This window comes from Mauremys reevesii, linkage group 8, assembly GCF_016161935.1.
Source record: "Mauremys reevesii isolate NIE-2019 linkage group 8, ASM1616193v1, whole genome shotgun sequence".
Classification (NCBI taxonomy): domain Eukaryota; kingdom Metazoa; phylum Chordata; order Testudines; family Geoemydidae; genus Mauremys; species Mauremys reevesii.
The window spans coordinates 84,953,105-84,980,044 of NC_052630.1; the positions used below are offsets into that span (position 1 = coordinate 84,953,105).

Here is a 26,940-nt window from a genome sequence, read left to right on the forward strand (position 1 = left end):
TCTAATGTGCCTTCTTTTTAAAACAAGGTAAATAGATGAGGTATTTTACTTTTTGATTTTTTTTTAATTGAGCCAAAGCACACATCAGACTTTTTAAAAAATATTCCTGGTCATAGAATCCACTTCATTTTTTTTTTTTTTTAAATAAACCACTTTTGAAATAGATTTTGAAGCAAGAATTTTCACAAGTTTTCTTGGAAATAGCCAATAATTGAATTTCTCATAATGAAATAAAATCAGATTGAAGTGCAGGACATTTTCAATCTAAATTTGGGAATTTGCTCCTTCTCTTTCCTTTAAACTGTGTACTGCTTCCCTTTTATTTTAACATGATTAAATAACCCAACATAATCCAGAATATATTTTTACTGTTTGGGAGCATAAACCCTAAGAAAACCATATCATATGGTTGCTCAGTGAAATACTAAACTTTCTCCAGAGCAATCCAAAGTCTTCAGACACTGACTGAAAACATTTAACCTGAAAAATAAATTATCCCTGAAATTACGACACAATCAAAGCAATAGAAAAGTATTTGCTGTTGCAAATCACAATTATAATCAATAAAGTATAGTGGATACCTTGAAGATTAATTGCTTGTGTTTAGAAAATAATGGTTGTGTTTTCCCCCCCACAATATCTACAGGTGATAACATGTACAGTTGTGAAAAGTGTAAAAAGTAAGTCATCTTTTACCTTAAGTTTGCTTTGATAAGCCTTGGTCTTGATCAGCACATTAACTGTTGCTGCAAAAGTTGAATGTGTGGAACTAAATGCAACATACAGTGACTTTCATAGATGAGAATCCTGTATTTTTGGTACAAGGACAACCATATTGGGATTATGACGGGATCCCCAGGGTGTAGCCTGGAACTGCACTGTGGGATGACTGTGTCCCCTTAACTCTCCAGCCTGGGCTGTCTCTCTCAATGCTTTGCTAGTGACAAGGAGCAAACCCCTCTAGGCACTGTTATCACTCAGCACAATCACATATGGAGCCCCACACCCAGCTAGATTGCATGAATGCTCCCAGAGCCACTCATGAATATCACAGAGAAAGGCACCAGCCAAATCTCCCCCAGCTCACAGCCTTGTAGCTCGGGAATACACAGTCTTGCACTGTTCAAGACCTTTTCTTGAGCAATTCAAGTTTATTAATTGGTTCACCACTTGGAATGGAAAGTGGACATACACCAGCCTTTGTGAACCTGAGCAGATTTTCCAAGCACTTCAGGCAAACTCACTGGTAAAGATAAACAATAAAACAAGTTTATTGATTACAAAAGATAGATTATAAGTGATAGGCAAAAAGTCATTGTTCACCAAAATAAAATAAAATATAAGCACGCAGTCTAGACCTTAACCCTTATCACACTAGACAGTATTTAGATCAAGCAATGTTCTCACCCCATTGGATCTTAGTCCTTAATATACAGGTTTGTCTCTTAAACCTGGGCCAGTCTCCTCTGTTGAAATCATCAGTCTTCTCAGCATCCTTGTTCCTTGCAGCATAGGTGAGCGGAGGAGAAAAGGCAAAGTATGGGGCCCCGTGTTCTGTTTTATACCCTTAGTCCATGTGTTTGGAGAACATAAGTCCAGGCATGTGTAGTGGGGATTGCTGAGTCACAAGGTGAGGTTGAGCAATTCCCCTGGTGTGGCCTTGTGCAAGTGAGTCATTGCATTGTAGCTCCCTTGCTGGACAATGGCTGTTGATGGTTGTTCAACACCCGCCTAGGTGTTGGTTATCTCCCTGGTTATTGTCTTTGGTGAGCTAGTATCTGGGTGCTTCCCAAACCCACAGCAAATTTTAGTGGAAATCATACAATACAATTCTCATAACTTCATATGCATTAATGAGATATATATATTTAGATGGAACAGTGGGTTTAAGCAGATCATAACCTTTCCCATGATACCTTATAAGGCATGCTTTGTATGCAATATCACAATTACATACAAATGAAGAGTATGAGGTTTATAGGGCGCTCCCCTGGGGTGTAGTATCACAGGGATTATAAAGAAATATTTCATCTAAATGTACAGCAACCCTTTGTATTACTGTAAACTAAATCCTTAATTGTTAATGCAGTCTAAATGATGATGATTTATCAAAATAAAGGAACGTAACACTGTCAGACTCTTAACAGTTGTTGCTGTTATACATAACACTGTTTTCTTGTACAAGCATCATAGTACAATTTAAGTAAATAAAGTATGAGGCCAGTAAAGTGCAGAGGACCTTGAAGAATGTTCATAGCCTTCAGTGGAAATGGAGTGCATATTAGCACTCCATTCTAATAAATTTTCTTGAAGAATGAACTTATTTAGCAAAAACTGCAATTCAGCCATAATTTGCTTTCACAAAGTTTAAATGCTAAATCTTTTCCCCCATACTAAGAAAATCCGTTGACTAGATTGAACTGGTAGACACGTTCATAGTTACTGCTTTGAATTATTCAGTGGAACAGATTTTCTTTGCTTCAAGATTTCATTATTCATACACTTTGGTTACAGTAAGTCTAGTCTGCATTTCAGGAATATTTCAGGTTTACTAATGTAACACACAACTCTAAGACTTCATCATGTTTTTGTTGAGTTGGCACAGGAGGCAAAACATTTATAGAACTAAATGATGTTTTTCATCTTTGCTTAGGTTAAGAAATGGAGTGAAATTCTGCAAAATGCAAAACTTTCCTGAGGTATTGTAATCACACACCTTTAAAAATGTTTCTTCTGCATGATTGGGAATGTGGCAAGGTTAATGAGTTGCATAGAAAGTAGATTGTGTCTTGAATGTTAAAAAATTAAAATGTAGCCGCATACTTGCATTCCTATAAAAAAAAAAAAAGGTTTGCTCTAGTCACATTTGGTCAGGTACTTTACTTTTCATTTTAACTGTTCATTTTCTTGTAAAGTTAGAAGAAAAAAAAGTTTTTCCTACAGTCCTGTAGCCATCCTGTGGAATTCACTTCTGCTGGAGATCATAGAGTTAAATACTGTAGCTGAGCTGGAAACGTTTCTGACTTGTTATGTTTGTAGCTATGCATGCTAAAGGTAATCAAATCTTATGCTTCAGAGCATCAGCTGATGACTGCAAGAATTGTGAAGGAATTTGACCCTGGTTACAGCCTTGCACAAATAGTTAAATGCAGTTGGGGAAGAGCTTTGTCCTTCATTGAAGCATTAGGTTTTGGCAACTGCTCAGTGCTAGCCTTAGGATTTTTGCAGGATCAGTAAGATGATTTTTTGGGGGAAATCCCAAATACAGCTAACTTAAAATAAATGTGGAGAGTCCTGAGGCTGCCATCAGCTGCCTCCAACTGCAGAAGAAATTGATTCCAGCTGCTTGTACTGGGGCCATAGGAGTCCCTAAGGGTATGTCTAGACTACCCGCCGGATCAGCATGCAGCAATCGATCTAGCGGGGGGTCGATTTATCGTGTCTAGTCTAGACGCGATAAATCGATCCCCAAATGCTCTCCCATTGACTCCTGTACTCCATGGCCGCGAGAGGCGCAGGCGGAGTCGATGGAGGAGCGGCAGCAGTCGACTCACCGTGGTGTCTTCACCACGGTAAGTCGATCTAAAGGGCCTCTGCAGTATAGTTTCTAAATAGAAAATTACACATCAGTTAAGTCTGTCAATCCTTCTTACAGATATTGTGCATTCATCTCAAAAGATTCAGACATGAGCTCATGTTTTCCACAAAAATTGGTACCCATGTATCCTTTCCCCTGGAAGGACTTGATCTTCAGCCTTTCGTTGCTAAGGACAGTCCAGCTCAGATTGTGACATATGATCTCTTGTCTGTCATCTGCCACCATGGAACTGCCAGCAGTAAGTATAGGTTTGTTTCAGAATGCAAACATAGTGACAGATGTTCTTGGCACACTTCATTTTATGTAAGTAGATGTGGGATTAAGGGTACCGTTAAGATTTACTGGTCTGAAAGGTAAATATGGATAATGGTGGTAGTAATATTAATTCCAAAACTGACTAGTCTTACTGTTGATTGAAGCCAGCAGCCAGTACATGTTCTGTTTGATTATTTGTTTTTTAAAGGGAGTTATTACATACATTTTGGAATGTTGTTTAGGAGTTTTGTACAATTTCAAGAAGAATGAATCAACCAATCTTATGACTAAAAAAAAAGTACTTACAAAAACCTCTCTAGTTAACCATCCTGTTGTTGTCTGCTACATTTATTCGTACTGTGTACTTGAATTTTGTTGCAATATAAAGGACTGCTCATCCCAGCTAGTGACACCACAAGCAAATACAATGTGAATAATAAAATAAGCTCCTCCATCCACAAAGATCTGTGTTGAAAAGATGGACTTTGTGGCATGTCCAGAAAATTAGCTGATTTTTGCTCTCATTGTCAAGGGGGAGTGCACTGCAAATTCCGCTTGTGGAGAATATTCTGCCAGTACGACTCTACCTCGATATAACACGACCCGATATAACACGAATTCGGCTATAACATGGTAAAGCAGTGCTCTGGTGGGGGCGGGGCTGTGCACTCCAGTGGATCAAAGCAAGTTTGATATAACGCGGTTTCACCCATACCGCGGTAAGATTTTTTGGCTCCCGAGGACAGCGTTATATCAAGGTAGAGGTGTAGTTCCTTCTTGTTTGGCTGAAAGAATTCCAGTGCCTCTGTTATAAACTCTGGCAACGTGGTGTGGGAAGAGAGGCAGTTTCTCACATAACAAGGCCCTGAACATCTAAGACACAGATTTAACAGTAAATGCTTTCAGTTCTATCCTGAAACGTATTGGCATCTAACGCAGCTCCAAGAGCTCTGGTTGTAATGTGCTTTCTAATGATGCCCAAATCAGTCAACCTACAGTAGAACCTCAGAGTTATGAATACCAGAGTTATGTACTGACCAGTCAACCACACACCTCATTTGGAACTGGAAGTACTGTACACAATCATGCTGCAGCGGAGACCAAAAAAAAAAAGACACATATAGTACAGTCCCATGTTAAACATAAACTACTAAAAAAAACCATGGATCGGATGAAGTGGGTATTCACCCACAAAAGCTCATGCTCCAAAACTTCTGTTAGTCTGTAAGGTGCCACAGGACTCTTTGCTGCTTTTACAGATCCAGACTAACACGGCTACCCCTCTGATACTAAAAAAGAGGAAAGCAGCATTTTTCTTCTGCAGAATACGGCTTTTAAACTTTACTGAGTCAATGTTCATTTGTAAACTTTTGAAAGAACAAACATACTGTGTTCGTAACTCTGAACAAAAATATCCATTCCCAAGGTGTTTGTAACTCTGGGGTTCTGTTATAGTTAGTTTCCATGTTATTCTCAAGAGTCAGAGACCAGGAAAAAAATAGGGTGCATTCAGTCAGAAATGGGAGTCAGAATAGCTCAAGAATAGATTCTGTTAAGGACCAAAGATAAGGACCAAAGATAAGGACATTATTGTTTAGGTCAAGTTGTTTCATCTTATTCTTCCCTAAATACTGCCTCCCTTTCAAATCAACGGCAGGTATATGATTATCACAACTGTTGGCACTCCGTATTTTAAGAAACAAACCTGAGCCTAAATGTGAATAGTATCCAAGATGCAAATTAGGAATCTTGAGATGTTGAACAGTAGAACATGGTTCCTATTTCATGCAGGTACACTGGCTGCTTTTAGAGAAGGTGAAAATCTGGGCAGAGATGTTGCTTTGACTAAAATAACTTACATCATGACCCAGAGCAAAATATTCATATTGCTTAGAAATCAATCAAACTAAAGATCACTTGGAGAGCAGAGCATATGTTGAAAGAACATAACCTTGTCTGCCTTTTCCCTTTAGCTGGTGGGAATGGAACAAAAAGCTGATCTTAGATTTATAAGGAACTTAAACCAAATTTGTATAGTAAAAGTCCCTTTCATTAAACATATGTGATGAAAAGATGTACAATTTTCTGTATTCTTTACCTGTTACCTAAATTGTTCATAGCCGCACATTTCACTGTACAGTCTCTAATACCTTCTTACTCTAGGTGGACATTATATAGCTTATTGCCGAAACAATTTAAATAATCTGTGGTATGAATTTGATGATCAGAGTGTCACAGAAGTACCAGAATCCACTGTACAGAATGCAGAAGCTTATGTTCTCTTCTACAGGTAAGAAAGTGAATAAAAGAAGGAGAAAGGTCAGTGTCAGTATAAACCTTGTTCAAATAAATGAATCACTTGTGAGCTGTTGGCCATTTGGCACCCAGCTTTTAAAATTAGGTTGCTAAATAAATTTTGTGAGATTGGGGAGAGGAGGTTGGGTCCATCAGACATTCAGCTATTGGCAAGAGACCCTGTAGTTCAGATAGAACTAATGTCAAGTATGTGTCACTCAGAATCAACTATGCTGGAAAATGCTTTTATTTTATAATAGCCCTCAGAAGACACATTAATAATGCATAGCAATTTCAGCATAAGAAAAAGAAAAAAAAAAAAGACTCTGCTCTTCTGAAGAAGGCAGTAATGCAGCAGAGCTACCATAGTGGAAAGGCTTCAAGATGACTTGTTCTAATGTGATATTGAGAGGAGCACTAGATGCCACCGTGAGATGCTTTGCTTTGATTTAATGAAAATGCTTTGCCACCAGTTTATTTTTTGATGTAACAATTACAAAGTGAAATTGCTTGAACATTTAAATGCTTATAAAACTTCAGAATAAAACCACAGAGGTGGATCAGAACATTAATTCTGCAGATTTAAGATAATTAAAACTCAGTGAGATTACTAGAACTTGAAGAGTCTTAGAACTGGCAATTAAGATTGCATCCTCCTCTGAATAAAAATGAGGCATACAGGGAGGATTCTGCACACAGACAGACTGAGATTGTTAGAGCTATAAAGGGATTTGAGGAAACTCTTTAGCAGCTGGGAACTGGAACAACAGGGGTTTTACTGTGTCCTTACTTTGCTGTATCCTGGTCTTTTCCTGAAACTCAGACAGCATAAAGGAGACACCTGCTATTACCATCTTCAGTCTCTGTCACTTTTATACTTGGAACTGTACATGCAATCAGACTCTTATCTTTTAACTGCTTTACAACTATTATTCTGTTTTTAAGCGTTACATTCTTTATACTGACATCGAGTTTAAATTAAGAAAGGATGTGTGTTTGCTACCGGAAGTTGAATACTGAGTCTAGCAGAAATAAGTTACAATAGAATTGCACAGATGAGTAGATGCAGTCTGATAATATTTTTGTCTTTGCCAGAAGCACAAGATACAGGCTGCTGGCCAAGATATGGTCATTGGTCTGACTCACAATGACTGCTTCTATGTTCCTTTTAGGAATAGACCATATTGTCAAAAAGAACACTGTGCTTGTTGTGAACAAATACTTCAAAATTAGAATATAAACTCAAGCATGTGGAATATTTATATCTTGGTAGTACACATTAAAATTCAAATCCTTTATTTAAATGGGTGTCTTTTCTATTGGTTGTTTTAACTTGAATTAAAATTATTTAATGGTATAGTAATGGGATATTTTTAATTGGGTTTTTAGGTGTATTAAATGTAATGACCCAGAAATTCAGTGAAGGAAAAAGTTGGTTTCCAAACCAGTGTTCAGAGTAAATCAGCACCACACATAAGGATACATCCTGTGCTTAATGCTTTTTTTTAATTTATATAATAGGAAGAGTAACGAAGAAGCACGAAGAGAGAGACAGAGGGTATCAAGTCTGTTGACTATGATGGAACCAAGTCTCCTGCAGTTCTATATTTCTCGACAGTGGCTGAATAAATTCAAGACTTTTGCTGAGCCAGGACCTATTTCAAATAATGATTTCCTCTGTATACATGGAGGTGAGACTGCTAATCTTTTATGACGTACCAGTAAAACAGAACATCTGCCTTTGAGGATGAAGACTTATTTCACCGGCTAGCAGGGAATTTTTTAAAATACTGGAACTTGTATGTAATCAGTTTCTTATTCTTTACTCTTATCAGTTACCCAGAAGCCAAGGTTATTTATTATCTTGTCATCATTTCTGGTTAGGGACCTACTTTAAGTATTTTACAGTCAAGATCTGACCACAGAGTGTAATTCCACAAAGAGTGTATATAATAATTTTTCCTCAGTGTGCATGTTTTTCTATAGCACCCTAATATGGTCTGCATTTTTTCAAAACATTTATATAGATTTTTTGTCATTTTATACCTTTGATTATGTAGTTATATTCCCCTAATAACTCTTTGGACTAACACCTTGTAACATAAATACTTGTCACAACTACACACTGAGGATAACAATCCCAGGAACCCAGATATGATAGGGCACAACAGGGTATCCAACATGAAAACAATAATGATCAAGGAAACTTTTTTGCATGTTTTGTACACAAGTTATAAATTGTCCTTCCTCTGCTAGACATTAGTGAGAGCTGTGTTTTGCGATGTCATCTTTATTTGGGCATCTGACTTTCTAAGCAACCACCATGCAGTATCCAGCACCCTCGCCCATGTAAAAGAGAAAATACTGTGCCTGTGGTCATTTGTAGAGTTGTATGTGTGCAGTAGGAGAACCTGAGCCTATGAGAACCCAATGGATCTATAGCACCACCTTCTCATTGCTCAGGACTGCTACAAATGCCACTATCAAGATTAGGACATAAATGGTGTGACCTAGTGGTTGGATCAGGGGTCAGGAGTCAGGCTGGGTCAGATATCCAGAGGTCAGAGTCAGACACAGGCCAGAGAGCAAAATCATGAGTCAGGTGTCATGAGGCAGTCAGGGTCAGGTTACCAGGAGATCAGCAGTATGAACAGGTATTGCTGGGGAAGCAGCCCTAAGTAGGGTGAAAGCAGTTGTATGGACAATTTCCTGTTGCTGTGCTGGGTTTAAATAGGAGCTGTGAACCAATTGGGACCCCTGTTGGTCCACAAATCAGTTTCCAGGAGTGGGGTCTTCTATCAGAGTTTGGCTCCTCTTCTGACAACAGGTGGCAGGTTGGAACTTACCTAGTGTCAAAGAATCCTGTGGAACACCGTTCAAGACCTGCTGTTCCTTACATCCACAGATGCATCATCTTCGCTAGTTTTCCCCACAGGGAGAGGCTTGGATGCTGTGTATGTACAATAGCTGTTTATAGTACATAGTGTTCGTACAGTAGTAGGAGCCAACAGTAAATGAAACAGTCCATAATCCCCATAGCCTTTGTGCTGTTCCTCCTCTTCCTGAATTTTCATTATCCATATGCCTCTTTGTGGACTATTGATGCTATCTAGAAAGCCTGAAGACAACTAATGAGCTTTACTGAATAGTGAGTGGAATAGAATTTGGTAAGTCACAACCAATGGCTTTTACGTGAGTAATCCAGAAACTCTTAAGTAACAATTTTAAATTAGAATTTAATCCTACATTTTAAAAAAACATTTTACAACCAGCATTCTTAAAAGAAGCCTTTACAATCAATCCATTTCTGCTTTCAGATATGTCTGAATTAAATCTTTGATATGATTCCCTTCAGCTTTTCCGGTAAAATGTTCAGCCACATCTTAAAGAGAGTGGGGCTCTTTTAAGAGACTGCTCTTGAGTTGGTACTTTGACGGATCATTCAAAACAACATTTACTATATTATATCTTATATTTTGATTTGAATTGGTCAAAAGGTGGTTCGTGACTTAGAGACCTTTAAAACATTAGAGATAGGGAAAGAGATAACTATGTAGAATAGCCACCCAAAAAAAAAAATGTAGCAAGACCTTTTTCTTCTTTTATAGGTGTTCTTCCACGTAAAGCTGGTTTTATAGAGGACTTGGTTGTAATGCTACCTCAGAACATATGGGATACCCTATATAGCAGGTAACTTGACACTGCTTTGCGCTGTGGTTTGAGAGCCAGCATTTGTGCTAAGTCGTGAGTTCATAAATCTTAGGGTTAGTGTTTAAAAATGGAACTCCTTCTCTCAGCTTTGTATCCGGGAGTGCAAGGTGCAGATTTAGGAAATTTGCTTTGTACAAGACAGCCCGAGTAAATGATGTTGCCGATAACTGGGGTATCATACCAATAAATTATATATATATATATATATTCTTCTACAAAATAATAAAGGATGTCAGTAAAACATGCTTTGCCCACAGCTTCCTACCTATAGAAAGAGCTAGCTTTTTGTTCCCTTGTTTTTTGTCTTTTTTTGCCTCAGTCAGCTGTCAGAATTATTTCAAAATAACTTACTTCTGAGGGTTCTCTGTAATTACTCTGCACTCCTCTAGCAGGGTGAGTTTGTGTGCATCCTGAAAGAGTGACCCTTGTAAGGCCCAATTCTTTTTACAGAAACAAAGCTTCATGGGAGCCCCATTGAGATCAGTGAGGACGCTGTTGCCCATTACACATTCCAAGAATTTTTATCTTTTAAATCCCAGGCATCTGAACATGAAAGCACAAGCCGGGGTGTAATGGTTTGTAGCTAGTCCCAAGCAAAAAATGGAAATGTGTTACTATATCCCCACCACCCAGCTTCTTCCCACTTCTCTATGTAGCTTGTTTTTTCATCACACCTAACCCATACAAGCAGTATCTCTCTGCCCCCGCAGGACTTGCCACTGCTTCCCAAGGTCTCTTTTGCTCACCACCCTCCACCCCAATAGACACTCATTTCCATGCTCATCATTCTCCTCCCAGCAGAGGAAGGGTTCACTCCTCAAGTAATTCTTTAGAGTTCCTACAGAGATACCGGGAATTACTCTTTTACCTCCATATTGAAGGCCGGGGAGGAAATATGACCTGATAGTTCTTATTGCCCCTCCCACTGACTAATGAATAGTGGTTAAGGCCATTAACCACCCCCACACCAAGTTCAAAAACCAGAATTAGACCAAAGTATAACAGCTATTAAGAAACTGAATTTTACTCTTCAAAAACACAAGAAAGTTACAGATCTTTTGAAAATACCATATTCTGAGACATGTCCCTCCCATGTCTGTTCTTATCCTTACAGCAAATCAGGGGTCTTGTCAGCATTTCATGCTAGGCAGAGAGTGCCTGCTGCCTTCTCTCTCTACAGCGGTAGTCAATTATTTTTTGTCAAGGCCCAAATTTCCTGGTCAATGTATAGTCAAGGTCCAGCCATCAGAGAAAAAAGATAATAATAATAATGATAAAAAGACATTTTCAGGATCTATCAAAAGCGTCTGGCAGTCTGGATTTGGCCCATGGTCCACCTAGTGACTACAGCTTGGTGGGGCAGTCTTTCCATGCTGATCTAAAAGGCTTCTTCAGTTGAAGAAAACTGAAATTCTTATTGCAAATGAAGTTAAATCTCACTCATCAAAAACTACATTAAAAATGTTCAGATTTTTGTTGTGGAACCAAGTAAAGGTAGAATTAAACCTGTTTGAGACCAAACTGCCTCCAGTACTTTCAGAGGACTTGTCTACATATAAGTTGCACTGGTTTAACTAATCAGTTTAAAATCACAGTTTTAGGCCAGATCTGTGCCAGCAAACCCTTCTAGTATAGAGACAGTTTATACCAGCAAAATAAGCAATACCAACCAAAGCAAATTTATGCCAGTATAACTACATCTACACGAGGCTGTTGTCAGTATAGAAATGTAATTTAAAAAATCACACCTCTAACTAACATTGCTATCCCTGCAAAAGTTTCTGTTGTAGACCTGGCTTTAGTTAAACCAGTGTAACTTGTATGCAGAGCAGACCTGAGTGTAAACAAGTTCTGTTCTATAGAGGTACTTGTTAGAGCTGAGCAGAAATTGGCATTTCCATTCTGTGGAAAATTCTGACACTTCAGCATTCGTTTTCATCCTGAAATGAGATGAAAATTTGAAATTTCAAAATTATCAGCAGAAGAGAAATTCTGAAAAATGTGTATATGGAAATGTCAAAATATTTTGATCAAAACAAATCATTTCAACATTCCCCAAATCAGAATACTTTGTTTTGGGTTGTTGGGATGTTCTGAAATGCTTTGTTTCAAGTAACTTCAACGTTAACCTGCATTTTATCGTTGTGGTGCATTGCCTTAGGGGAGTTGTAGTTGGGGAGCCTGATATTCCACTCTCCCCTATGTGGCCAGATTCCTGGCTAGACTAGATCTCCCATAATGCTCTGAGTCATATGATACCCATGACCATGCAGCTCAGTGAGAGGGAAATCAGTGCATTGTCTTATGGGAGTTACCTCTGGACTGGGTTCCCTGGAGAACTGTAAGAATGGGGGCCAGAATTACAAATCTAGTAAGACAGTGTACCATGATAGGCAAATACTGTTTAATGTTTTGTTGAAATGAAGAAAAAAATAAATATTCCATTTTGGGTTAATCATTCCCAAATGAAATATTTCATTTTGATATTTCTAACAAGAAATCAATTTTTGGGGAAAAATCAAAATTTTCCAGAAATTGCATTTTCTCTCAGGAAATAATTGACAGAAAATTACTGACCAGCTCTCGTTCTTATGCTGCACTCATCTCTGTATCCAAGTGCCTTCCAATTTAAGCAACATAGCTAACATTTGTCATGTGGTATTTGTTCTCTCATCCTCTTCCCAGTGTTGAGGTGTCCTTTTGAGTAAAGGCTAAAGAGTGTACATGTTGTGTTCTCATGAATCTAAATTTCCTGAAGAAAAAGAATAATGCTCTTAGTGGGTGCATTTCCTTTTTATTTTTAATAAATAGTATAATCAGCATATGACTTAGTTCATTCGAAAATATATATAGGCAGAGAATGTAGTTCAAAATCTAAAATGTGATCCTGTAAAGTATTGTTTAGTGCATGAGCTAAAACAAGGCTCTCACTGATTTAAATGCGTCTATGAAGTTTGATGAGTGATAAGAGACAAAAATCTGAGTGGGTACAATATCTTATTGTAATGAAATAACTCAATTTTAATTTAAACAAAATACGACATTTTTATATCTTGAAGGATAATATCTTCACAAATTAAATTGTTGTAAATGGAGTGATAATCATCTAAATAGTCCTAAACAACCGAACTTACTATCTTCACAGGTTTCAAATAAAATTCTCTTCGGAATCAAGATCTTACATGCCAGATTTTAGACTGGAGCTTATTTGTACATCTGAGTAAACAAGGCATTGTTGTAAAGTGCCTTTTACCATTGCTTCAAAGGACTGGCTTGCATTTTTGGTTTTAAAAAAAACAACAAAAAAAACACTTAGCATTAATTTAATTTTAAAAAACTACGCTCCAGGCCAATGGGGGCTGCGGGAAGCGGTGTGGGCCGAGGGATGTTCTGGCCACCGCTTCCCGCCACCCCCATTGGCCTGGAGCAGCGAACCGCGGCCAGTGGGAGCCACAATAGGCTGAACCTGCGGACGCAGCAGGTAAACAAACTGGCCTCTGGCGGGCCACGTTCCAAAATAATCTTCTATGAACAAAACAGTGGACGTTGACCAAGTTTAGATGTTGGAATCATGTAGAGCAGTGGTTCTCAAACTTTTTTTTCCATGGACCACTTGAAAATTGCTGAGGGACTCAGCGGACCACTTAATGATCTTTCCAGATGTTGTGTGTACCATTCGCTAACTATTGTAAAGCGGTTTGGATAAAGGCACTATATAAAAAAAAGTAGTAATAAACAGTTTTTTATTCTACAAATAAAAGCGCACAACTTGTATTTTAATATCAGTAGTCTTACCTTTCTAATGTGATGGATGTGCCCTCTCTTCCCTACCTCGGCAGCCCCCGAGCTGGGGCTGGGAAGTAGGGGGCTCTCTCTCCCCCACCACGGCAGCCCCTGAGCTGAGGCTGGGAAGGAGGGCCGTCTCTCCCCGGCAGCCGCAGCCCTGAACTGGGGAAAGTCACCCCTTTCTCTGGCCACTGCAGCCCTGCATGTCCCAAATTCCCCCCACCCCCTCTTCTCACCCCACTGCCTCCTCCCACCTGTCCCCTATTACCCCCCAAGTCCACCACCTCACCTTACATGTGCGTCTTCTCCAGGGTCCAGGCACTTAATTAGTGGAGCCATGCCTGCGTGACTCCACTAATTAGGTGAGCAGCCCTTCGTTCTCTTGTGTGCAGCTGCCCAGGCGCACACCTTAGAGGGAACTATCCGCGGACCACAGTTTGAGAACCTCTGATGTAGAGAGCCAAGAATAAATATCCCCATTGCAATATTGTTCAACACAGAACTTGGTGACATGTTTGCAAATACATGTAAATCGTTTTGGAGACATACAAATATGAAGTGGAGATTTTTAATGTGGCATATCACACATGCTTATATTAGGATTTTGAGTCAGAATTACCAGGTGAAGAGCTTTTATTCTTGTGAATGATAATTTCTTTAAGCCATGTGGTGGGTGGATTTAAAATATATACTGTCTCTTTGTTTTTAAACTTCATAACTTTTTACTGGCATGGGGTGGGGTCGAGTGTTTTACTGGTCTTGTAGTCCACCTCCATAGTTTTGTTTTAGTTTTGTGCTCATTGGTTTTGAGAAACAAAAGTGAAATAAAACAGCTACAATGACTCTGTGCATGTCAGATAAATTGTGCATTTAAAAATGCAAATAAAATTGTTAATAACTGACTAATAATAGCTGCTTTTTGAATCCTCATCTGGGAGAAATGTCCAAAAGTATTTTGTTTTTTAAAGCTTTTTCTGTTAATTGTATTAATTTTTTTCTTCATTCAAAACTGTTGGGTTTAGAGGTAATAAACTGCTACTAGCTTTTTTATGGTATAGCCATGAAGGCTTTCGGAGGGTGAGGAGTGGAGGGTGGAGTTGTTTGCATTTTTGTAGTGGATAGTTTCAGAGCAATAAAGATAAAAAATAATCTTTAAATATACTTTTTTTTTTTTAACTTGGTGCAGTTCATTGAAGGAACTTGTGGCCAACTCTCTTTATTAGGAGAAGATTTCAATAATAAACTATTCAAACTGGGTCTAGTGAGGCAGAATCTTAAATATATTTGTTTCCAAAGATCAAATGCCAGTATCCCCAGTTATGGTAAATATTACTGTAGTGTAGAGAATAAATGGTAGTCTACATGTGTCATAGTGACCAGAACCTGAGTGTATCATAGACAGCTTTCAATAGCTCCTATTAGTATGTGCAGGTGTGCTTTGCCCCAACTTACAGATGAATTATCCAAGGTAATAGCATTAAAAATAAGAAATTCAGCCTATACTTCTGAGTTTGTTTGCCACATGTCATTAAAGCAAACAGAATCTGGTGCTGGCATTCTCGTGGCTATTAGAAATGTGGAGGAGAAATATGAAATATTTGTCATGAAACTAATAATGAAATTTACTATGATTATAGGTATGGGGGAGGACCGGCTGTTAACCACCTGTATGTTTGTCATACCTGCCAAATAGAGGCTGAGAAAACTGAAAAAAGAAGGAAGACTGAATTGGAAATGTTTATTCGGGTAAAAATTAGTAATCAGTATTCTCTGATTGTTTCCAGTCTTTTTGTCCTTATCTTATAGATTCTTCAGAAGTAATATTTTGACCAGGATTCTCAAATTCTTTCATAGTGTGATTCGTACTTCAATAGAGCAGGTTTTTTACATGAACCACCTACTCTCATTTGCAATAATATAATATCTCTGTGGTATCTATGGCAATTGCGTATGTGGGACCTGTAACAATAAGGAAACACTGATTATGTTTTTAGCTGATTTTTTTTTAATTAGTGCTACTTAGGTGGAAACAAGGAATAGAGCCAGCATCATGTGAACAATCAGTTCTTCTTTGAGTAGTGTTGTCCCTATGAGTGCTCCACTATAGGTTTGTGTGTGTGCACCCCCAAACTGCCAATTGGAGAATTTCAATAGCAGTCCGTCCCACATGCGTCTCCCCAGTTGTCATGAGGCTAGCCACCGTGCACAGGCATTTTCTTCTCAGTTCTTTCTCAACCACTCCTAACTAGAGAGGGAGCTAATCCTCCATTAATGAATCATTAACTCCCTATAATTTTGCAAATTTTAGCTTTCCTTGAAGCCTTTTTCTTTTAGTACCTGGTTGTTTTGAGTTGGCCATGGGGGGGTGGGGGAAAAAGAAGAAGAAAGGGTTGGCGGGAGGGGTGCAAACCCGCCCCTGGACAAGGGTATGCCTGGCTCCCCAGGCTTCAAAAAGTGACTTAGCAGCAAAAAATTCATCCTAATGACAGATGGACATTTGCAGTGCATTCACTTCCTGGGGAAAAAGCACAATTCACAAAAGTGTGGTTGGTGCCAGCAGTTAGAACCTAGATCCAAGAAGGACAAAGAGTTAAGGCTTCAACCCCAGGAGTCCCAGCAAGAGCTATCACTGCAGCCTTCTATGTTGAAGGCAGGTGATCCCAAGGAGACGAGCCACTCACTCAAGACCACTAAGAAAAGGCCTGTGAGTCCCCATAGCAAGCCCCGATTGAGCCGGAAATGATCGGTACTGACGGTGCCAAAGCCATCTAGAGCATGTGCGGTACCAAGCCAACAGAGCAAGTCGATCTGCCCAAAGACCCGATGGGCATGGGCAAAGAAGTACTGGTACTTGATGTGGGGGCATGAAAAGCATGTAAGATCTGCAGTGGCGAAGGCTACATCTGCATGGTCATCGGCACTGACCTCAGCGCGCGTGGCACTGATGGACTATATGACTAGGTCTGCATCTCCAACTTTGTTGGTAAAAGCCATTCGGCACGGACAACCCTTAGTTCCTCCGTCGCCTGCACCGACCGATTTCCAGTCCGCAACAGATCTCTCAGTGTCTGATGCACCAGACTCGCCCCTATTCAGTATTGGGGCTCTGATGCCGAGTTTTCCAAGAGCATTGGAGTCAATGATATCTCCATGCTGCGCACCACCTTTCTCCTCATCAGAATCAGATAGTGAGTGAGAGGACTTGGGTTCCCACCATCATCCTACCCGCCATACGCGTTCCAATTTCATCATGGACACCAGGCGTGTCACCCATCCAACTCTCAACCTCTATGGTTTGGGCAGCCATAGTACCAGCCGCAAGCTCCCTATCCTCAGTGGACCTATTGGGACCCCTGGCAGGCCCAGAGGCAACAAGCGTCCCAGGCCCCTAGTGTGGCATACCAACAGGCAAAGAGGCACCGCTGTTCTGCTGTGGTGTCAAAGGGTTCAGAAGCTCCTGAGCAACACGGGGAGGAAGTTGAAGGTGAGGCAGAAAGAGAATACATGCCTCAAGCTTGTCTCTCATTGTCCTCACCTAATGAGGCAGACATGCCCCCTCCGCCATCCATGACAGATGATTTTAAATCGCTTAGCTCAGAGGGTGGCAAAAGCCCTGCAAATACCAGCTGCACAAAGTGACTTGAACTTCACCACAAACTGGCAAACAATCTACACTCTTCCATCTCTAGCAGAGTGGCCCTCCCAGTTAATGAGGCACTCCTGCATCCTGTCAGAGTTATTTGGCAGACCCCTGCGTTCAGTCTGTTGACATGTAAGTGGACGGACAAAAAGTATTATGGGCCGGCAAAGGGCACCGAATTTTTATTTTCCCACCCGCCTCCAGTTCCATCATTGTGGATGTGGTTAATTCTAGAGGCCTCCAATACCAGTTTAAATCCACCAAGATGGGAAACACTTGGAACTGTTTCTCAGAAAAGTGTATTCATCAGCCACTCTTCACTTCCAGGTGGCTAATTATTGGGCCATGTTGGCCAAATACGACTACCAGAACAATGTGAATTTCTTTATCGATCAGCTCCCAGACCTCCCACAAAGACTAATTCATGGCAATAATTAATGAGGACCAGCTGATGGTGAAAATATCTCTACAGTCCACATTAGACGTGGCAGACACAGCGGCTCGTTCAGTTTCCATGGCTGTGGCTATGAGAAGGGCTTCCTGAAAGAGGTCCAAACCACTGTGGAAGAACTACCCTTTGAGGAAACGAAGCCGAAAAGACATATGCGACCCTTCATTCCCTGGGGATATACATGCCAGCCTACAAAAGAAAATACAGCCATTAGCCACTGTGTAAGTCCTTGTCATTGCAATACACACCTCAATATTTGTCAGAGATCTTATGAAACACAAAGAAAGAAATCAAGATTCCCCAAGGGAAAGCAATAGGGACCACAATAGACTCAGCCCTCAATCTCGAAGTGGCAGTTTTGGTTCAGTTTGGTTTACAGGAGACAACATAGGAAAGCTTGTATCGATGCCCACCAGGGTCAAGCAATCCTTAGACTGGTGGAAGGACCCAGTAAACGTCTGTATGGGAATCCTGTTTGCTCAGTCTTCCCCATTCCTTTTCCTCCCCGCCCCCCCGATGTATCCCTTATAGGGTGGGGAGCGCATTTCAATGGCAATACAACATATGACAGATCATCTCCAGCAAATATGTGTCTCCACATCAGCTTGCTTGAGCTCAGAGTGGTCAGAAATGCATGTGATCACTTTCTCCCACTGATCAAGGACACGCATACAAAGGTCATAACAGACAACATGGCCTGCATGTACTACATAAACCAACAGGGAGGCGCCAGGTCTTATTTCCTGTCCGAAGAAGCACTGAAGCTATGGAACTGGTGCATCTCCCACAATGTCCTAATATCAAAGGCTTATCTACCAGGAATACACAACACGATAGTCAACAGTCTCAGACGCAAATTTCCACACGACCATGAATGGGAAATAGAGTCGATTCTACACAACATATTCTGACAGTGAGGTATGCCGGTAGTAGATTTGCTTGCTACTCACCAAAAAAAGAAATGTGTCCACAGTACTGTTCCAGGGCAGGGATTGGTTGACACTCCATGGGAGACTCTCTCCTCCTTCCTTGGGACAAGGGCCTTCTTTATGCCTTTCCCCCATTCCCTCTATTGCTGAAAGTTCTCTTGAAGATAAAAAGGGAAAAAGCAAACATCATTCTGATCACCCCCACCTGGCCCAGGCAGATGTTGCAGCTGGCATTACGTCCACCGATGACTACCAGTCACTCCTTACCTCCTGTCACAGAACAAGGGTCACACCCTCCACCCCAATCTGCAGGTCCTGCAACTCAAAGCGTGGCTCCTTTATGGTTCCAGCACACAGAAACATCTTGCTCTGAGGAGGTACAGGAGGTGCTATTACACAGTAGAAAGGGCACTACTCGTCGTACCTAACTTCAGAAATGGAAGAGATTCCAGATCTGGTGCCAACCCAAGGGTGTTACCCCTAATTTAGCCACCCCAACGGTGGTCCTAGACTACATGTTAACCTTAAAGAAATCGGGTGTCTCTATTAGCTCACTGAAGGTTAATTTAGCAGTGATCATAACCTTCCACTAGCGGGTAGAAGGCTACTCAATCTTCTCCCACCCAACTACAAAAAGGTTTCTTAAAGGCATAGCAAACCTCTTCCCACAACCCGGGCATCCACTCCCACCCCAATGGGACCTCAGTCTAGTGTTAAAAGGACTGACTAGTCTGCCGGTTGAACCCATGGCTTTCCATCAAAAAGGTGGTCCTGCTTTGAGCAGGGGGTTGGACTAGATGATCTCCTGAGGTCCCTTCCAACCCTGATATTCTATGATTCTATGATCACCATCACTTCTGCCAGAAAGATAGGGGAGATAGCATCTTAACCAGAAAGAGTTTACCTGCTGAGTGGAAAAATCTTTTTTTATGATGTAGAAAGAAGAATCGAAAGGTTGTTTTTAAAAAAAAGTTATTCTACTTCTCTGTCCTGTTTTCCTCAGAGTCTTCTTGGAAGACCCAGAAATAAGAACTTTCTGAGTTCTTGAAGGGGCTGAGCTGGAGAATCTTTAACAAAGTGATTTTTTCCCCCTCTAGTTGTTAGTTGTTTTAGTTAAATAGGTGTAAACAAACACAGTCATGAAATAAGAATTTTAAACAATCTAAATATTAACTTCCTTACTTATGATCTCTCTAGGCATCCATGTAAACTTGTAGGAAAATCAAATAGATAAAACTTGAATTCTTCTTCGAGTGCTTGCTCATGTCAATTCCATGCTAGGTGTGTGTGCGCCCACATGCACAGTTGCCAGAGATATTTCCCTTAGTGGTATCCGTACAGCTGTCTGTAGCACCCCCTCAAGCCTTGTGCTCATACGCTGTTATAAGGGGCGTCGCCAGACCTGTGACCTCACAGTTCCTTCTTACCGCCTGTGACGGTTGCTGAAACGGTCTCTGGCTCTCACAAGACTTCTTACCCTAGTGGTTTAGACTTTTCTTGTTGTATATAGTTCTTTCTCCTGTTAGATAGGCCCTGGCCTTCTACATCGACAGAACAAAACCCTTCCTCAAGTCAACACAGCTCTTTATAGAGGTGGCGAACAGGATGCAAGGTCTGCTGGTATCGTACCAAAGGATCTCATTTTGGATAACCTCCTGCATCAAATTTTATTATGAACAGGCGAGCGTGTCGCTCCCGGTTGTCATAACTGCCCATTCCAGGAGGGTACAGGCATCGTCAGGTACCTCGTGCAGCTACCAATCTGCAAAGCTGCTACATGGTCTTCGGTCTATACATTTGCCTCCCACTATGCCATCATCCAGCAGGACGGGACAGTGAGAGTTTCGGAAGATCAGAGTTGCAAGCAGCACGTCTATGAACTCTGAGTCCACCGCCACGGATAGTGTTTGGGAGTCACCTAGCGTGGAATCGACATGAGCAAGCACTCAAGAAAAAACAGTTACTAACCGTCTGTAACTGTTGTTCTTTGAGATGTGGTGTTCATGTTCATTCCATGACCTGCCTTCCTACCCCTCTGTCGGAATTGATGGCAAGAAGGAACTGAGAGGACGCAGGGCCAGTGGCACTCCTTGTATGGGTGCATGAGCACAGGGCTCCATGAGCATATGGTCATCCCTCCGGATGCCACTAAAGAAAAAATCTCTGGCAACTGCGTATGTGGGTGTGCAATACAATACAGGAGCATTAGTTTTAGTTATTAGTTATGGTACTAGTTTATTCAAAGGAAACCTACAATCTTTAAACTCTCAAATGATGTAGGATTTAACTTTCAGATATTTTCTTGAGATTCAAGACTACCAAGTGTTTACTGCTTTGATACCCTGAGAATGTTTAAATAATTTTGTATCAATCCAAATATTGCTGCTCTACTCATCAGATATTAGATAGAAATCATGGTTTACTGAAAAAAATCATTTTGCATCTAACTATAACAATGCAGGTAATGGGCCTGTCTGTTTTATTGTTTTTTCCAGCTCAACAGAGCATTCCAAGAAGAAGAATCACCATCCATTTTTTACTGCATCAGTATGCAGTGGTTCAGAGAATGGGAAGGATTTGTGAAGGGGAAAGACAGTGGTAAGTAGCTATTTGGGGTTGTAAAACTCTCTTCAGTAGGTAGGTAATCTGTGCTCTTCCATTATGTTCTCTGCCTTATCAAATAGTAGTAACAGTAAAGTGAAATATGTCTGAATGTTGTCAGAAGGATAGAACAAAGAATATCATGAGCAGAACAGTAAAGAAAATATTTAATGCATGCTTTGATAGTTCCAAATATTATGCAGGAAGTCAATTTCACAGCATACTAGTGTCGTTAATAGAGCTATCTTCAGGTGCAAATCTCTTTTGTAAAGCTACAATTTAAATATTCAATAATACCCTGTTTTTGGGATTGTTTAAGGATAACATTTGTGGCTAACTTGCTTTTGAAACTGCTTGAAGATTTTATTCATTATTGCAATGATTACTCTTTGAAAAATGTCCATTTGTGTCTTCATATCATAGTACTGTTGCTGAAAGCATGTTTCCTTTTCCTCTGTACAAAGTATACAATTCAGCAGTCAGTAGACCAAATGGCAGGCAACTCAACTGCAATGCTGTTTTAAAAAAAAAAAAAAAAAAACTTTCTTTCCATTTTCAGAGTCCTAATCTTTTATTCATTTTTTTTCCACACTAGATCCTCCAGGCCCTATTGATAATACGAAAATTGCAGTCACTAAATGTAGTAATGTTATATTAAAACAAGGTGAGTATCTACTGATATTATAAATTCTTTATGTAGCCTATTCTTTGTTAATGGCTTGGGAAACATGCTGCTATGAAGTTCTATATGCATTTCTGTTATAAACCATAGGTTTTAGTGGTTTTATACTCTTCATGCTAAATTTCAGATAATATATGCATGGCAATTGGAGAAAAAAACAGACATGTGACCCCAAGCAGCCAGGCCACCTAACAGTTTACCCAAGAAAATTAATGGACTAGTTTCTGTTGCAGATAAATCCAACTACAGATATGAGTATAGAAAATAGTGTAGAGAACTAATTTTCTGTTGCGGGGGAAAGTATTTTCTCTGTTGTCTTTCATTAGATATGTACCACTCAATTTGCTTTGAGCTTGGAGTCTTTTCCCTCTAGGTTGGAGGTATTGGCTTTGAAGCTACTGGATGTAAGATACATCCATTTAAATAGTCTGTCCTGATTTGGACCATCAGTTTGAATCAAGAATTTCTTCAAACTAAAAGAATGTAGCCACAATATGTATGTACTCAGCACTGTACAAGACAAAAATATCAGTCTGTGCCCAAGAGAAATGCAGAAAATGGAAAAGTATAGGAAAAAATGCACTGGGAGACCTAGAGGAAAAAGATCATATTAAATTTTTAAAATAATTTTAATAATTTTTGTGAGCCTGATTGAAATCAGTGTTCTGAAGTGGATTTGAATGAGAGAACTGGGATCCTTTAGTGGACTGTTGTTGGTAGGTCATTACATACAGAGGAAGTCATCTGCATTCATAGCATATAGTACTAATGGGGGAATTCTGTGCCAAAAAATTAAAAATTCTGCACAAATATTTTAAAATCTGCTTACTTTATTTCTCAAAATAACACAATATAATCATACCAGTTTCAATTATTTTGGTAATTTATTTCAAAATACCTGTCAGCAAGTATATCTGTAACAATACAGAAAACAAAAATTCAGGAAATGTTTTTTGACAAATAGATTCTTACTAGGCATATTAATACAGAACTCTGAGGAGTAATTCATTTAAAGTACAGTACAGAACCATATTTCCCGCACCCCTCAAACATTGCAAAGGCTTGGGGAAGTCGGGGATAACGGAGGAGCTGAGGGAAAGCAAAGTAGTTGCTGGGAAGGAGCCTGGGTATGAACTTGAAGGGTTGTTGCGTATGGGTGGGAGAAATATGGAATGGGTTTTTTGTGGGGGGGGGGGGGATTGTTAGGGAGCATCCATCATGCTGACCCCTAGCCTCTCCCATTCAGTCAGGCACATCTGCCCCTGTCAGCATGTGCCCTTCCACCCCCACTCAGCCACCCACTCACCATCCCTGTATGAACCTACACCCTGTCCCCATGTGTCATTACAGCCCTCAGCCAGCCTCCTCCCCTCATTTCCATGTGTCCCTGCACCCCCTGTCCCAATGTGTCTTTGTGCCCCCGCTCAGCCATCCCCTTTCGCTTCTGTAGCTCTGTACCCCTTCCCCTCTGCTCATGTGGCCCTGCACCTCCCTCCCACCGTGGCCTTGCACCTCCACTCGCATTCAGTCCCCTGCCCTAGTCTGTCCTCCTCCACTAGCCCACATCTAACCCCCCAGCAGCCTACACTGTCTGTCTCCCCCCACATCTCCTGACCTGGCCCAATAGGTGCTGTGAAGAAGGCAGGCTCTTTCTCTTCCCTATGGAGCTGGGGTTGGCCAGGAGCTGCTGCTCTGTTCTAGTACCACAGCGTCCTCTGGTGGTAAAAAGGCATAACTGCAGCAACTTTTCAACAGAAGCTATTTTCTGCAACAAAAAATACATTAAAAATATGCACAGCACATGAAATATGCATGCACAGAGTGGCACAGAATTCCCCCAGGAGTAATGTAGTAACCGTACTCTTTCAAAATTCATCGTAATACATTTCATAATATTATCCTCTAAGATTGGTTTTAAAGTTTACAAGTAGTGGGTTAAATATTTACATTAACCTGTTACTTGGTTTCTATGAGACTTAGACCCAGGGCATATTAGAGGTTTAATTGTTTAAACTCTATATACACACATGGCACAGTGTTCCTAATGTTAAGCATCTGACCATAACATACAACAAGGAAACTGTTAAATCACTTACTGCTGGTAGATTGGTCACCAAGCTCTCACTCTAGCTTAAGCTATCCTAAGCCATAATAGAACTCGATAGGAGTTGGAAAAGTATTTGTACTAAACTCACTTGCCTTGCATTGACTCTGAGTTGAAAGAGAGATAGGTGACAGGAACTCTGGTAAATACTGTACAGCACCACATAATTGCTGATCCAACACCTACCTGTTAGTCAATGTAATTCTGTTGTTCTCATCTTTAATGTCCTATTCTTTTTAAGGTGTATTCTTCCTTGGGTTCTGAGAATTTCTTCGTGTTTCCTGCTTTATAGTCCTCACTTTTAGTACTTTGTCTCAGCCACTGTGAGCAGACTGGACTCTGTGGAGTCCCTTAACTCCATGCCTTAGTTAGCTGGAGTTGGATGTAAAATCCTTTATTGATTGCCAGGAGCTGAACACAAGCTTGTCTGCAATCAGCCTGGTGGACAAATTTATCAAATAAGATGATTCATTATAGAAACTTCACATTTTATAACCTATTTTGTGATTTGATATGCTAGTTGTACATTTGAGATAAATTAAGTGCCACATTCTCTGGTGACCAGTTGGTTTTGGTATCAATCAGTATTAAATGTAAGAAAGTTTGTTCTCCATTATGTTCTTGACAGTTCACTTATAAAATACTGTCATCCGGTTGGATAGTATGCACAGTGTTACTGCAGAAATTCAAAGGGATGATATTAAATTTGAGTGTTTAGTATTTAGGGCAAGAAGTTTTCTGCCACTCTTAAACATCTTTTTTTTTAAACCATACAAGAGTTTTTTACTCTAACTCAGAATCCTGTGGCACCTTATAGACTAACAGACGTTTTGCAGCATGAGCTTTCGTGGGTGAATACCCACTTCTTCGGATGCAAGAAGTGCATCCGAAGAAGTGGGTATTCACCCACGAAAGCTCATGCTGCAAAACGTCTGTTAGTCTATAAGGTGCCACAGGATTCTTTGCTGCTTCTACAGAACCAGACTAACACGGCTACCCCTCTGATACTTTACTCTAACTCATAATCTAAACTTTTTAAGATACGCTTTTGAAAAAGATTAAATATATTGTTTTCAGGAGCAGATTCTGGACAGATTTCCGAAGATACTTGGAATTTTCTCCAGTCAATCTATGGGGGCGGACCAGAGATCATGCTCCGACCACCTGTTGCTCCAGTAGAACTTGATGTGCTTCAAACAGAGGACAAGATTGAATTAGAAACTCGTAGTCTGTAGCCATCACCACAAAGATGAATTTTTCAGAAATCCTTTCCACTTGCCTAAAACACATTCCTGAAAGGTGTTTAGTTTTTATTTTATTTTTGCCTAGAAAGGGGCAGCTCATTGGGCATTATGTTAGTAACGGAAGAATTAGTTGAAACTTATAATATAGATTGTTAAAAAATTTACTTTGAAACCTTTCAGACAGACCATTCCCTTCATGTTTTGGAAGGTATGTGACTTACATATTTTGGAACATTTGGTTAATTGAAAAAAAGTCAGCACAATTTTTGCTACATGTTAAACCTATGCTATCCTTTGTAGAATTATAAAATTGAGATGAAGGATTTTAAAAATGCTTTTAAATATCGCTATGAATTGCTGATCAGTCTTTTCTGAAATTTACAAAATGCAGCATGTCTTTAATTGTACAGTTTTGACAAGACTAGGTATAAAAAGAGCATATTTTAAATGGATCATGGGGACGTAGTAAACACTCAGGAAAAGTTAAGTTTCACTTTTTTTTGTTTGCACTGCAATGTATAAAATAATGAACAGCATAAAACTTTCAAATGCTTTTCTTATTTGAATGTATCAAATATATAATTTAGTCTGGATGGAATATTGTTTTGGTCAGCATATGTCAGTAACTTATTGCCTACTAAAGTTTAAATCGTATAATAAGCTTCTGTATATAAACCTACCTAATATCTTCAATAGTATCAGTGATGGAAAAAAATCTTAGTCTTTAGGATATTTGTTTGAGAGCATGAAGCGTGGAATGTAAATGATTGTGGACATGAGACTGATGCGCACTTGAGAAATTAAATTGTCTAGTCTTTTTTTAATTAAACGCATAAACAGTTCCTTCTGAAAAAAATTATTGTATAATTACACTTTTTGGCATGATTTGTGATGTCAGAAGTTGGATAAAATATGTTGCAAGATTACAAAATCTTGCTGGATAATTTATACTGGAATGTGAATGGCATTCAATCTTCTTTCTTTTCTTTTTTTTCTGCCTGATACAGCTACCAGCTAATCAACATTATTCAAGGCTGGTTCAAATAAAAATGACCTTTTAAAAACTGGAAATATTTATTCAAATGTGTTTGAATTCTTTATAATTATTTGTATTTCACTTAAAAGTAACTTGATTGCAATACAGATTTCACGTGTTTAAGAAGTGTTCCTTAAAGTTTTCCCCATTTAGGTATTAGGAGATAGTGTTTAGAGACAACATGAGGTAATATCTTTTATTGGACCACCCTGTGGGTTGTTTGAAGGCCGGAAGAGGGGTTCAGGAAAGATTTCTTTCAGGATGGGGTCCCCATCAAGTTTGAGTTGTAGTTGTTTAATGATATCCCATGTAGAGTGTGGAGTGGAAAGTGACAACTACGAGTGTGCAGGCGAGGAGGGGGCATCTCTGTATTGAAGCAGGTTCTCTCAGCTTATAAAATAAAATAATAATAATACTCTCTCTGAACACTGGATTTATGGTTTATTACAACTGAGGGGATGGTACGATGAGACTTCCTACAAGGCATGATCTGCGACTGCTAGCAGCAAATGTCTACAGTAGCTGATGGGGAGGGCTCTGAGTTACTACAGAGAATTCTTTCCCAGGTGTCTGGCTGGTGGGTCTTACCCATGTGCTCAGAGTCTAAC

General features: G+C 39.8%; 1 protein-coding gene and 1 long non-coding RNA gene across 8 annotated transcripts in view; one reads left to right on the forward strand and one right to left on the reverse strand.

Annotated features, from left to right (window-relative positions):
* The window catches only part of USP33 (ubiquitin specific peptidase 33), an 82,527-nt gene extending 56,160 nt beyond the window's left edge, over positions 1–26,367 (forward strand). For 6 of the 7 annotated variants that reach the window (XM_039485905.1, XM_039485908.1, XM_039485906.1 and 3 more), the window contains 10 exons: positions 647–680; positions 2,654–2,699; positions 3,656–3,836; positions 6,017–6,143; positions 7,670–7,839; positions 9,757–9,838; positions 15,283–15,391; positions 21,161–21,263; positions 21,862–21,930; positions 25,130–26,367. In XM_039485905.1, the coding sequence (XP_039341839.1) occupies positions 647–680; positions 2,654–2,699; positions 3,656–3,836; positions 6,017–6,143; positions 7,670–7,839; positions 9,757–9,838; positions 15,283–15,391; positions 21,161–21,263; positions 21,862–21,930; positions 25,130–25,287 (1,079 nt within the window). In that variant the 3' untranslated portion in view covers positions 25,288–26,367. Of the gene's footprint in view, positions 1–646; positions 681–2,653; positions 2,700–3,655; positions 3,837–6,016; positions 6,144–7,669; positions 7,840–9,756; positions 9,839–15,282; positions 15,392–21,160; positions 21,264–21,861; positions 21,931–25,129 lie in introns of those variants that run through there. The other variant, XR_005583916.1, reaches the window with a different exon arrangement.
* Positions 17,487–19,133, reverse strand: LOC120370772. Its single transcript, XR_005583921.1, has 3 exons — positions 18,933–19,133; positions 18,687–18,822; positions 17,487–17,925 (listed from the first exon to the last, which is right to left on the reverse strand). It is a non-coding gene; the product is annotated as an uncharacterized LOC120370772 (long non-coding RNA).
* Positions 26,368–26,940: the final 573 nt, after the last annotated feature.